This window comes from Thunnus albacares, chromosome 18 (assembly GCF_914725855.1).
Source record: "Thunnus albacares chromosome 18, fThuAlb1.1, whole genome shotgun sequence".
NCBI classification, from domain to species: domain Eukaryota; kingdom Metazoa; phylum Chordata; class Actinopteri; order Scombriformes; family Scombridae; genus Thunnus; species Thunnus albacares.
The window spans coordinates 25,346,856-25,361,160 of NC_058123.1; the positions used below are offsets into that span (position 1 = coordinate 25,346,856).

Consider the following 14,305-nt stretch of genomic DNA (forward strand, 5'->3'; position numbering starts at 1 on the left):
TACATGTCAGTTTTGCCCCTGTGATGTAGAAAACATTCAGAACTTAGATGTAGCTCTTGTCAAGGCTCAACAGATCTTTTTTTGAGTTTGAGAGTGAACATATGTTCCATTCCTGTTTGTTTTGGTACGAGACTTTAGTTTTCACATATTCATAGATTGTGGCTTCTATTGTTCTGCAACTGAACAATAATCCATTATATTCAATTACAAGGAGACATATTAAATCTAAACCAGTATAAGAAGTATAGTGTAGCTAAATATAAATGATAAACGTGATGTGTTGGTTATAAAGTATTTTATTGTTCTGGTTCAGGTGGCTCTGACTTCTTCATGCACAAATGATCCCATTTTATGTGCTTATCTCATACTCTGACATGCCAAGTCAATACAACCATCAGATAAATGTAATGAAATGAAATGTTCAATGTTTTCTTGTGAAATGTAGTCTCACAAAGTAGAAATGTTCAAGTAAAATATCACTATCTCAGCATTGTATTATATAAACAGTAACAACAATAAATATGTTTTTATGTAAATCGTATTGTGAAGCACAAGATTTTATGTCCCATTTACCAAAATTAATGGGAATATAAACTATGGTCAACCTAAAAAAGGATAAATAGAAATCACTCCATTTATCTTAAGCTAAACTACTATTTTTCTTCTAATGCATAACTTCAACTTATGTCTATGTGTGGAATGGCTCCTCCACAGTTTTAGAACAGTATTTCCCAGCCAGTGGAGTCACATTTCAGTACGTTCAGTCACTGGCACATGTGAGTCTCACACACTCACATGTCAGCAACAACTTGTTTTTGATCCTGTGTCCCCAGACCACCCCACAGACTGTATGGACCACCCACACACTCTCCACATGCTCCGCATAGCACAGACACACAGGCCATCCTGTTTTTCTTGTGTGACTTAAAGGTGCAGTGTGTAGGATTTAGTTGCATCTAGTGGAATGGACTTAGTAGAAATGGAATGTAATATTCATAAGTATGTTTTAATTAGTGTATAATCACCTGAAAATGAGAACTGTTGTATTTTGTTACCTCAGAATGAGCCCTTTATATCTACATAGGGAGCGGGTCCTCTTCCATGGAGCCCGCCATGTTGCACCGCTATGTTTCTATAGTAGCCCAGAATGGACTAACCAAACACTGGCTCTAAAGAGGGCCTTCCGCATTTTTCGCGAGTTTCACAGCCACCATAGGTTCTCCTCTGAAATGGAATATATTTGCATATTCATAGATTTTTTAATTGATTTTTAATTTTTAATGAGGGAGAAGGAGAAGATGCCATTTCAAGGGTTTTGACAAGATAATTATACATTTCTTGTGGAAAAACCATATCAGACACCCTTTATTGTTTGTAATGGATATTTTTACTCTTATAATTTATTGTCTTAATATTATGTGCACTGTCTTATATTAGGTCTATACTATCTTATGGCTGAGTGCAGAATGTGAGACTTTGTGTCTTATTTTTCTCATATGAGCATGATCAACTGCCAATTACCAGAGATGCAAACAAAGGCAAAGCTGGCCGTCAACCTATAAACTCAGCAGATAAAGACACTGGTGCAGATAAAGTTATGAATGTACAAAGGGCAACAGTGTATTAATTAAAAGACACCTATTAAGAGTGACGAATATGGGATAATTGTGATTCACGCGGCTGTAAATACTGACACTGAATTTCATACAGCATCTCTTCAGCCTAGCAAACTGGGGGAGCCGCATTTGCAAATGTGAACTGCTTATTGCAATAAAACTCTGAAAGACAACTTGCTCTCTGTCTAAGACTTCCAAGCAGAGTCTTAATACATGTCTGGAGGGGATTTTTAAATATCCAGCAACCCAAAAAGACATTTTTGGGGGGTATTTAAATGAATCACAAAATTTTGCATTTTACTCTTCAGTTATATTTCCTATAAAATTGTACCTTCCTGTAGTCCTGTGCCAAGTATGTAATTCTGGTGAAGAATACTAAATATGTTTCACTCAATTTTAATGTAATCTATTTAGTTTTTTGCATAACAGCAGTCAAATGTAATCGAAAAAAAAACCTTTAAAAAAACTGAATGTGTGTAATATGTCAATAATCATTGAATGTAAACTCCTCTTCATGTTATTATAAATTCCAAATCCAGAAATATTACAGATCAGATTTCCTTGGTGTGTTCAGTGCTAGCACCAGCCCTGGACACAGCTCTGGCGCCCTGATGGTGTCATATGATGTATAGATTGTGAAGGAAATATGGGCCACACACATAAAAATGTTCTCATAAAAATGACTTGACTGGGTTTCAATTTTAGCAGCTAGTTTGTCTCTTGTACAAAAAGACATTTTTCTGCATTAGAGGGCAACTCAGAACCAAGAAAAACTCTGAGAGCTGAAGTGCTATTACATAAACACAAGATGTTTATGAATGTCCCAAAACTAGAATGGAAAGGAAGAAGGTGCAACACATTCTCAGATTTACCTGTAATAAAAATAGGTAAACCAGGAGATACAGTCAGTGCCAGAAGTCACCACTAGTGGGCAACCACAACTATGTTTGCAGGCCCATGACACCACACTGCTCACTGGCTTCAGTCCAGTCAGGCCTCTCTGCTCATCAGGTGGTGGTTTTCTAACTGGACCCAGGATGAGATCCAGATCTGGTGAGGAGGATTTTTCAATCTTGTTCTCTGGAACAAACCTCCTGTTGTCCCAAGCTGTCACAACTGCTGCTTCCATTTCAGGAGCAACCTGAAAACTGATCCTATTTTTCAGGCCTATGATTACAGTAGTTACTCTGGGAATGTGTGTCTGCATTTGTGGTTTTTGTCTGTGGTTTGATGCTGGGTTTGTCAGTGTCTTAAAGGACGTGGATGGTATTTTGCTCTCTTGTGTTCTTTTACTTCTAATGTGTTTTCTTGCAATATATTCATTATATTCACCTTTACATGTTACTTGTAAAACCTTGTTGTTACCTACTTAAAAACCAACTATTTCAAAAGACCTTAAAACTACATTTGTTCAGCATATTTTGAGATTGTGTGTTGCTGAATGTCTGTAGAAGTTGATGAGAAATTTTATCAAGTAAGAGGGCATTTTGGAGGGTAATTTATTCACTAAAAACTCTAAAACTAAGACTGAGAATACAATGGTGAAAAAAATGAATGGATAGAAACAAGGGGACAAAGCAGTAGCCTCTTGCTTTATCTTGAGTTTATATTTCAAAATATAAAACACATAAAACAATATAAAAAAATTAGGATAACTTCAAAACATAAAACAAAACATAAACAACTGAATTAAGATGGTGTATTTCTGTCTACAAATGTGACATGTGGACTGAATTCATACTTGCATGCTGGAATAAACAGAAAGTTGTTACTACAAGTGTAGATGGTATTTCCACACTCATGTTGTATTTACACAGCAATAGAGTCATATGTGTTCAAAAATGGGTCAAATTGGGATTTTTTTGACCTTTTGTCCCAATCATGCAGACTCAGCCTCTGATGTCCTTACTCATGGTAAACAATTATTACGCAACTGCTCCTATTGCAGGCAGATTTCATCACGTTTAGTCTTGTGCCGCTCAGTACTCAGAGAAAACAAATTTGTCAAAAACAAACAAGCTCAGATAATAGAGAAAAAAAAGTTTGACTGGGTTTAGACTGAAGCTGTGGAAAAGAACACTGAGTCTCTGTTCCTGACTCATTGTGTGGATGCCAAAAAATCTGGTAGTTCAGATTTGATGAGAGTTTCCCCAGCGGGGGAATTCCTGAACTGGGGGTACTATTGAGTAATCCCCCACCCTGCTGCTGATTATATGACCGAGTGTTACAGCGCTGGACCAGACGAGAAGGCCAAACTTTGAAGAGCTCATCATGAAGGTAAAACCTAACACATTTACTACTCATATTTGGTGCAACTACATTAAATATGTGACAGTATTGTTCTGGCATAATCTGTGGCTGATCACAATGAACAAAGACTTTCTTAGAGAAGCTGGATTTCATTCATTGTAAATGCTGAATGCCAAAATAAAACAATTTCATCCAGTTTGTTGTGATAAGTGATAAAGTACAATAAGTGCTAATACTAGTTTTTGACATTGACTAAGGACTGAACAGTTTTTATTGTGTTTTTTTGTTGTTTATTTTATTTTTATTTTTTTTCACAATTAACATTGGGTAAATGATCCTTTTGCTTCTTGTCCACAGCTGGATTTGACTGCAGCTCTGTCTTCTTTAGCATCATTGCTTGTCTTTCTATCTCCAGTTCGGTAGGTGAACACACACACGAACCTCATAGACTATCTTTACATCTCACTGCAGTATTACAAATTGAATAATACTGTATTAATGGGGTGAATAATTTCTCTCTTTTCCATATATGATTCATATTCTTGAGGTATATGAGAATGCTGCTTTTTTATTATTTTGTTGTCAAAGGGCGGTGCTTTCTTGACCTGTTACTTTTCTATTTATTTTAAGCTGAAAGATAGGTGATGAATGTCCAGTGAATTCTCAAAAGATGAATATAACATGAATATGTTATAATTATTTCAATGTGTATTCCTATAGCTGTCAGCAGCCTGCAAACTGCAGATGGGGGTCTTACGGAGAGTGGTCTGAGTGTGACGGCTGCACCAGAACAAAGGTACATTGGGGTACACACATATTTTCACTCTACTTATGAGGACATTGTACAGATTTATCATAATTCATTTCTAACTCTTAATTTGTAACCCTAATCGTTCAATACTTAAACCCAACCCTTAACCTAACTTTAACCTTAACATAAGTCTAACTCTAAACGTAAAAAGTCTCAGTCACTGCAAATGGCTAACCTTGTGAGGGCCTCCTCTTTGTCCTCAGATGGGAGGTGGGTCTCCACAGTGTGAGTGTGTGGGAATAGGTTTTTGTTCTCACAATTTAATGAAATGCATATGAACACACACATCATTAAAACAACTGCCAAATTTACAGTGGTGTCTGATGCTCAGAATGTTGACCCTGTTATACAAATCCTTTATGCACAAAATAAATTGTACTTTGTGTGTAATCTAACACCCTGATCAAACCAGACAATTAATTAATACAGTTTATTCAAAAGGTGTATTAATACCACAGACTCCTGTCCCACTCACTGCAAACTGTTGTTTTTGTGGAGTAGAGTTGTATGAAGTTAGATGCAATATGAGTTAATGTGATATCCTCCTCTTTTTTGGACTCTCAATTTTTCAATCCCTCAAAGCTCAGTACTGTAGAGCTATTGGTCAACTGAGAAAATTTGCATGTCAGAGTTATGAAAATAATAATTGAAAGGTGAACTGAATTGATCTTGCTATTTCAAATGATGGTATGACTGGTATAAATTCAGACTCTGCTAACCATCTCAGTTGTTTACTTCTTTATTTCATCTCCAGTTTATGATCACTTCCTTCTTAGGTGCGTACTCGCCATGTGGAGGTGTATGCCCAGTTTGGGGGTGCGCCATGTTCAGGAGAAGCCACACAAACACAGCCTTGTGTCCCACAGAAACGATGTCCCCTGGAAACAGGCTGCGGGGACAGGTTCCGCTGTACCTCTGGTATGATGCTGCTTCCATACAGTACATCATATTCAACAAAAGCTATTTTTTCATAACATCACTATGAATTTCTATTTTAAATAACAATGAAAATGTCCCCATGCACCCTGATGCAGGTCAGTGTATCAGCCACTCTCTGGTGTGTAATGGAGACCAGGACTGTGAGGACGGTCTGGATGAGAGAAGCTGTGATAAAGACAGCAGCCAGTACTCATGTGACCTTGACAAAACGCCTCCCAACTCTGACTTCACAGGCAGAGGGTGAGTAGCTACGACTCCAACACCAGGAAACTGCATCTGAATTGTAACATCACAGTAATAAATTTAAATAACTGCTTTTTTTCTGCTTGCAAATGTTTGGGGTGGGACGTAAATCACCAAGTACCGTTACTCAATATCTGTTCTTAAGTACAAATCTGAGATACTGATACTTTACTAAAATACACTACTTTGAAAAAGAGTATTATTTTTTTTCTCCACTGTCATAAATATTGTACTTTTACTACACTACATTTATCTGACTGTGGTAGGTACATCACTGGTACATTATAACTGATGATACTGGTCTAAATAAGGCTTATGGGATTCATTAAAGACCATTTAAAAAAGGCTGTTAAATACAGACAGATTTAAAAAAAAAAAAAAAAAAAAAACACAATATTAGATTATTTTTTAAAAATCATTGTAATTATCCGAACATATGGAGTGGACAACATGACATACTGTTTAGAAAGGTAAACTTGCCTTGCCTTACTACAAGGCAATTTTAAGGTTGAGGTTTTCTTACCTCTGAAACAAAGGTTACTTAATAAAACTATTATTTAAAGCTGCACTAATCAATATGATTTTGGATGAAATTACTATGAGTAATGTGAAAGGGCTTATTTGTAGTGACAAACCAACAGAGAATTATCACCCAACTCTGCAGCTCTACAGAGCGTTTTAGCATCTTTCAGCTCTACAGTCACCAATTCATACTTATCAATTGTACCTGTGTTATTCATTGTTTACTTAACATGGTAAAATATAGCCCCACTGTTGGCTGTTCAGCTTTTACACAAACTACTGTTTGCTTCCAAGATTTGGATATTAGACAAGTCCATCAAAAGGGTATTTATGTCATGTTTTACAGGTACGATGTGCTAACAGGGAAACTGAGAGCAGGTGTGATCAACACTCTGAGCTTTGGAGGGCAGTGCAGGAAAGTATTCAGTGGAGACCATCAAGTCTATTACAGGCTGCCACATAACGTCCTCAGGTACAACTTTGAGGTGAGTCCAACAGAAAATTAATATTTCATGTTCACAAATATGTGGCATTTGTGGCAAGTCAAGATGAAATGAAAAATGCCTTTTTAACCCTTTTAGATCACATCCATGGTTATATTGTGCACCTATTTAACAATATATGCCAAAAAATACAAAAAAATAAATCAATTTCTTTGTTTTTCTATATCAAAACCAATCATGTTTTCTTCCTGTAAAACAAAATATGACGTGCTTATGTAGGTTTGAACAAACCAATTACAACCAATAATATCATGACATCCACACATCAATCAATCTTCCATTTTTAGCAGCCCTGAGCTTCATTATGATATGCCCATTTTTCAACGTTCAAATCAAAAGTCCTCCCAATGTCCTGATTGTCTATACTGTTTCACTCAGAAATACGTCACGATACGGAAGTTAGATTCTCTAAAAATGCTGGACTTTAAAGTCCTGACTTGCTGACCTCTCGCAGCAAATGTAGTATGAATGTTAGACAGTGAATCATTTAATATGAACTGCTTTACATTTTCATACTTACTTCCTTACTGACTGTTTGTATGTATTTTTTTCAAAGTGTAAATTAAAGTGTTATTCCACACTTTGGAACAAACCTCCACCTTTGTAATCTTATCACACTATTTTATAGTGCATTTACATGGGTTACAAGTTTAAAGTTACATGAAATTTGAATGATGAAAGGAAAATAATTATTAGAAAAATAAAACATAAACGCAATGAAACAATGGAGGCTAGTAATCATTTTAAACAAAAAGCTAAAATACATTATAGAAATAGAAATCCACAAGTATGACACTAAAACAAAAATGGCTGAAAGAAAAAAGGGTAAAATGGTAAAACAAGAGAATATGTAAACTCATGAGGATGAACGGTGAATGTGGAAATAAAGTTATTAGAGCTTCTCTGATGAAACCAAATGTTGAACTTTGTTGCTTTGTGCTGCAGGTGAAAGTAGACAATGACGAGAGCGATGAATCCTATGACAGCTCCTGGTCCTATATGCAGCACATCCAGGCCAACGCCTTGGTGGGACACGACCGTCGTACCTTCCACAAAGAGCTCAGTGAGACAAAGGTGATGAAGCAGCTCTATAACCTGATCTGCTTCACAAATCATTTATTATGTTGAGACTTCTGACTTGTGTAAGACCAAAGTGTTTGAACAAACTGACAGATTGACCTGACATTGTTGTGCTTGGGCTCTGACATTAGTTGGGTTAAAAGTTTCCGCTCATCATCTTACAGGAAACAATATTTTTTCATATCTATCATCCAGGCCCACAGACTCATAATCTTGAAGAATAAAGTGGTGTTGGCCCAGTTCCAAAACTCAGCCCCCCAGTATCTGACTCTAGCTGAAGGCTTCTGGAAAGCTTTGTCCTCACTGCCAGTCACATACGACTACTCGGCCTACCGCCAGCTGCTGCAGACATACGGCACACACTATCTCTCCGAGGGCTCACTCGGAGGCGAATACCAAGCTTTGTTGGAGTTGGACAGCCAGGCATTCGATTCAAACAGTAAGAACTACTGGTGTGAATATTGTTGCTATTTATGTAGCTATTTATGTTCTTTAGTTTAGTGCCACATTTTAACTTTTTCTTTTAGAGGTAATTAATTTATATAAAGAAATTAATTAATTTTGGTTCCTCATGTGACGTGAGGAAAAAACCACCAAGATTGCTGTCAGCTGATCATTTTAGCACTTTGACCTCTATATATATCTGTGGTTCCTGTCTTGTTTGTGTAAAGGTACAACAGATATTGAGTACCAGAGGTGTTGGAAAAAGGTGAAACGCCGTTTCTTCAGAAGGAAAACCAAACTCGTCTGTGAAAAACTGACAAAGGCTTTATCATCCAGCAACAGTGAGTGAAAAGTTTCATATTTAGAGTTTCAAAGCACACTGATTTCTCTGTAATGCAATTTCATTTTGTCAGTTTGGATTTAAATAAAAAAGGAAATTAAATTACTCAATCTTTCAATCCAGCCTGAGTTCCACTGTCATTTATCTGCAGGCCACAAGACAAACAAGATGCCCATTAAAGTCAACTTGGTCGGTGGAGATACAACCTTCATCGGCGCTCTGAGTGTTCTGGATCTGGAAACCCCAGAAGCAAACGGAGAAGTCTATGACAACTGGGCCTCATCTGTTAAAGACTTCCCTGAAGTCGTAGACCAAAAGGTATGACAATCAGCATCTGGCTGTATCTTAGTACTTGATTTATTGACTGATTCAATGTAATGTAAATAGGATCCAAAAAAGATATATCTACTGAATACATCAAATATCTAATACAGCCGAACTAGTAATTACACTGCATCCAGATGATCTATATTAAGAAAAAGTAAAGATGTTGGTTTATTTCACAGGGTATGAAGCCATGTCCCCAATTGGTAAAATGCTGATTTTTGGGTCAGTGTTGTGTTGTGTTGAGAAATGTTGAGCATATCATTAAAATCAACAGAGGAAAATACTTCTAGGCAGCAGGTCATCCAGTCCACCCACCAGACTGATAAAATAAAGGAATAAATACAAGGATAAAATTTCATAGTAAAATGTTGAGTAATATGGAGGTTATAGTTTGAAAAATGAATAACAAATGAGAAAAAACAATACAGCTTCTGTGCTCCTGAGTCCTGACTAACAGAAAAACAAACGTGCTGCAGGCACGAAAGATACTGAAATACTTTAGTTTGAAAGTTGTGTCACAAAAAAATGGAAAATTCGTGTCCGTGTACACAAATCTATAGATTAAATTTTGTGACTATTTCATGAACTGCCGTCATACTGGGTTGGTAGAGGACATGTAAATAAGGATTCTTGGTTTTTGTATTGCAGGGTCCAGCTGTTTAGCCACAGTATATAGTATGTTAGAATACAATATAGGATGATGACACATTTAAAGTCACACTACTGTTTTATTCTAACATAACTTGTTCACTGGCTTAAAGTACTTTGGCCGAACAAACAAACAGTTTGATCCATTCATTACACTTTTGCTTTTGTCTTTTTGGTTCTGGGAAGGCAAAAATAAATTACACTTCAAGCTCTTTGGATTGTTTAGGGTGTTTTTAAACACCTTTTCAATATCTGCACATTAATTAACTGTAAACTTGTTCCCCAGCTGCGTCCTCTGTATGAGCTGGTGAAGGAGGTGCATTGTGCAGGTTTGAAGAAGCTCCACCTGAAAAGAGCCATAGAAGAGTACATGGCAGAGGAACATCCCTGCCACTGCCGGCCCTGCCAGAACAACGGCCAGCCGCTGCTGACGGGCACCGAGTGTCGCTGTGTTTGCCGGTTTGGAACCTCCGGTCGAGCCTGTGAGAGGGGAGCTGTGATTGGAGAGCAACCAGGTAAACAACCAGAAGAATCTAAGGATTAATCACAGCTTAGGTAAAAAGTTTAGTTTGGGTTAAAAATGGTTAAACCAGATTTAATTCAAAATTTGTTCTTTTGCACAATTTTAATGTTAACATAGCTAACAAAGCACAAATTTAAGGATTTAAATAGAATTATTTGGTTTGTTACATTTAAGCAAATACATACATATTCTGTATATACAATAGATTTTTTTCTCTTTTTTTTAAAGGTGAGACTTAATTTAGATTTCATTCAGTAGCAGCACCTTAAGAACTATCTCAACTAAAACTAATCTGTCTCATCTGTCAATTTAAAGTTAATTAGTGATGATAGTTAAATTGGAGTTAAAAAGTTAAGAGTAGGACTAACACCAAGATCTGGAAGAGGTTTAGTAAAAATTTAAAGAATGGGTTAAAATAATTGAGCATAGTTTAAAATGTAATGTAGCAGAATCACATGATAATGCACGCCCTTTCACAAACAAGACAGAACAACTCTCATTTTCCCTCTCAGGGGTGATCCATGGCAGCTGGAGCTGCTGGTCCTCCTGGGGATCCTGCTCTGGAGGTCAAAGGTCAAGGTCCCGCAGCTGCAACAACCCCGCCCCCAGAAGAGGTGGTCAGCACTGTCCCGGACTGCAGATGGAGCAGAAGCCTTGTGAGGACTCAGATATCCAGCACTTGCAGTAAGGACACACACACACATTTGTTTGTCGTGTGGTAGGATGACAGAGGAGGAGGGCTTACACTAACCTACCTAAGATGTCATGGTTTACCTTGTTGGGACCAGAAAATGGAAAAGTTCTGCCACTACATTATAACAAGTGCACATGCTTTAATTACTTGTTTATCTTGACAACCACAAAGAAAATGCAAACTTTTTTTTCAGAACCTTAGTGACTTGATTCTAATTATAGAATTGAAAGTGACCAAATCAGTCCTCCCAATACAATCTAATTCAATCTAATCAAAACACTTTAGTTTCTCAAATATCAGAGGTGGTTAATAAGCAGCAGGTATCTATAGTGTTTCAGTTTTCTCACTGTAAACTGTTTGTGTGCAGGATGATGGAGCCTCAGTGCTTCAGTCTGTCTGTGACTCCACCAAAGACATGTGGACCACCTCCAAACCTCAGAAATGGATTTATTCAGGTGAGCTTGCTTAACTGCTATTCACCATTAATCAACTAATCAACTTTGGAGAAAAGACAGAAACGTTTGTAAAATCATATAAAACTCTTGACTTGATTGGAAAATAATTTTTTCTGTTCTGTTTTTTTTCTGAAATTTCTATGATGCCTTATTGCATCAGTGTTAGACTATAAAAACCACAGCTGGTGTTGTTTTTAGTTACTGTATGGCAACTAGTTGGGCATGTGGTTAAGCGCATGTTTTTGAGTGGAGCTACTGTCATGTTTTTTTCAGAATCCCAGAGATTTTTACTTGGTTGGAAACCGGGTGGAGTATTCCTGCATAGATGGTCATTACCTCCGTGGAAGCGCTGTGGCTCAATGTAGTGAAAACCAGAAGTGGGTGACTGGAGCGATGGTTTGTCAAAGTACGTCTTCAGTTCAGTAACAGGAAGGTTATGTTTTTGGTCTTACACTGTAACATGATATCTTAAAATGGCTATAAATATATATAGAGGTGGGACAGAGACAAGTTTCAAGTCTTGACTATAAAGTCTTGAGTCAATTCCTACGTTAAATCTATGTCCTACACTTTTTGTTTCAAGTTCTAAACAAGACATTATATGTCTGCTGGTCTGCGCTGCCAAAGCACCTTTACTTTGTAATTCTCTGCTGTCCAATCAATTCAAAGTATATCCATTATCAGGAAAATGAAGGGTTTATTCACTGTACACTTTTCTATAACTTGATTATATTTATTCATTTTGAGAGAATATCGAGTCATTCCAAGTCAAAAGTGATTGGTGTTAAAGTTGTTGTCATCTAGGAATCACAGTTATATTTTCCTCACTTCCTCTTACTCACAACACCTCTCTGTTCCAGGTTCCACATGTGGGATTCCTCCCCTCAACAGAGAAGTTATAGCTACGCCCCCCAAAGCAGCCTATCAGATTGGAGACCAAGTGTCCCTGTCCTGTCCCGCGGGGTCAGTGCTGGACGGTGAGGTTTCAGAGATCATATGTAGTCCCAGTCTGCAGTGGTCTCCCTCTCCAGCAGACGCTCGTTGTAACGCAGGTAATTTATTCTCAGAAACAAATGTCACTGCTCTAAAGCCTCATACGCTCAACAGGTTGACTTCTTACATATATTTTTACACTGTGAGATATATCCCCTGCTCCATCACCTCAACAGTTATCCAAAATTTAAAGAAATAGTTGAAAAATAATAGAGCTCACTTTTCAAAATGTTACACCTCTTCTTCTATAGGACATTTTTCAATTTCACCTAAAAAATTAAAGTTTTAAACCTTAGATTGTGTATCCAAATCCAAATTAAGGTTGTGTCACTGGGGAGTATGCACACACCAATCCTGCTTTCTGTATTTTCTTCTCAGTGCCCACAGTTCGCTCTCCTCCACCTGGCCTGAGGTGTAAATTGTGGGAGAAGGTAGGAAAAACTGACTGCGTGTGTAAAGCGCCATCTCAGTGCTCGTAAGTATGATTTTTGTGAATTATTTCTGCATTTTCTTCACAAGGTCTAAGTCTTATAAGTCTAAGTTTTATAAATACTGAAATCAGTAAAATACTGTGTTTTCTCTGTTGTCTTCATTTAGGACTTCTCTGGAGTTGTGTGCTAGAATTGGCTCAAGACAACCCCGTATACTTGGTGTTTGTCAGCTTGGAGCTCTGCGGTGTTTGGGACGGGGCTTCACATTGGCCAGTGACAGTGAATGTAACTGGCCAAAGGAGACATCCACTACCTGCGAGGACTGCAAACCAGGGACAATCTGTCAGGGTGAGTCTGCTAGACTCCTTTAAAGGATAATTCCTTCCTTCTCATTACACATTAGGTTTTATTCTTGTTGAAGTGTAATGACAACACTGCACTGCCCAAGTTAATTGCTGAGATCGGGGGACACAGCAACACTGCTACAACGAAATCAGAAAGAACAAGAAACACAAACAATCAGACTTCACCTATTAGCCAAACATAGAGTAATTATTAGTAATTATTATAATGGAAAAGTCATAATAATCCCTGATTGCACAGGAAAGTTATGGTAAGTGCAGCAGGTCAAAGTTGAACCAAATATTTGGTCTGTAAACTGAATTTGGGGAATAATTTTACCTTTCACCTTATTGTTTTCTTTCAAATAAGTCTGTCTAGCCTGAAGGTTTTTTTCCAACCTGTCTAATCATCTGACTGCTCCGGTTTTTTGCTCTGTTGAACTTCTTCTGAGCAATGTTGCCAATGTCCCCGGATCTCTGAGTAAACAATAGAAATGAATCCCAAAAGTGCCAAAATAAGTTTAAAACAACAGAATTGTCATTTAATCATTTAATAATAGTGTGTGTGACTGCTTCAGTACATATAATCATTCTTTTTTTTTTCAATTCTAAAATCAGCGGGAAAATGTGAATGCCAAACTGCATCGGAATGCCCTAAAGACTCCGCCCCCCTGTGCGTCAGCTCTGGTGATGGCAGCGTCGCCTTGACGATGACCGAATGCGAGGTGGGGGCCAGAAGGTGTGCTGGGGAGCAGGTCAATGTAATCAGTATTGAGGCTTGTCCGCAATAAAAATGGTTGTTGTTTTATTTCACTAAACGTTCTCACAATGTATCTAAAGCAGGAAATTATTTCTCTTCAGTGACTGAAATGTAAATAGAAACAAATGTTTTTTTCTCACATTTGAATGATGTAAATATGTTCCTCAACTTTCCTTTTTATATTTGTCATGGAGGACTGATGATTGAAGACATTTGCACGTAAAATAAACACAAGGCTCTGTTTTAAACATTTGACAACATTGTTATAGATTGTTTTTGTAATATGAAATTAATAAAACACTTTTCAGAATACATTTTGGTTCTCTTAGTTTTGCATTTGTTACCTGCATCCTCTTTGGTCTCCACTCAAGTGTTGGTATTGGGC

The 14,305-nt window shown here is 37.4% G+C and overlaps 1 protein-coding gene across 1 annotated transcript; it reads left to right on the forward strand.

The window, feature by feature from the left end:
• Nucleotides 1-3,442: 3,442 nt before the first annotated feature.
• On the forward strand, nucleotides 3,443-14,232 carry c7b (complement component 7b). The gene is made up of 18 exons (XM_044332815.1): nucleotides 3,443-3,893; nucleotides 4,224-4,285; nucleotides 4,587-4,662; nucleotides 5,454-5,595; nucleotides 5,712-5,856; nucleotides 6,728-6,866; nucleotides 7,830-7,958; nucleotides 8,160-8,403; nucleotides 8,636-8,749; nucleotides 8,900-9,066; nucleotides 10,010-10,238; nucleotides 10,759-10,930; nucleotides 11,308-11,395; nucleotides 11,669-11,801; nucleotides 12,256-12,447; nucleotides 12,767-12,863; nucleotides 12,986-13,167; nucleotides 13,779-14,232. Exons 1-18 carry the CDS (start codon nucleotides 3,888-3,890, stop codon nucleotides 13,949-13,951), a joined length of 2,490 nt encoding a protein of 829 aa, XP_044188750.1. The 5' UTR covers nucleotides 3,443-3,887; the 3' UTR covers nucleotides 13,952-14,232.
• The last annotated feature ends 73 nt before the right edge of the window (nucleotides 14,233-14,305 follow it).

Excerpts from the sequence above, each read along its gene's own strand:
- c7b (XM_044332815.1), top strand. Across the intron at positions 5,857-6,727 it reads TCTGACTTCACAGGCAGAGG|GTACGATGTGCTAACAGGGA; the intron begins GTGAGTAGCTAC and ends CATGTTTTACAG. Across the intron at positions 9,067-10,009 it reads CTGAAGTCGTAGACCAAAAG|CTGCGTCCTCTGTATGAGCT; the intron begins GTATGACAATCA and ends CTTGTTCCCCAG.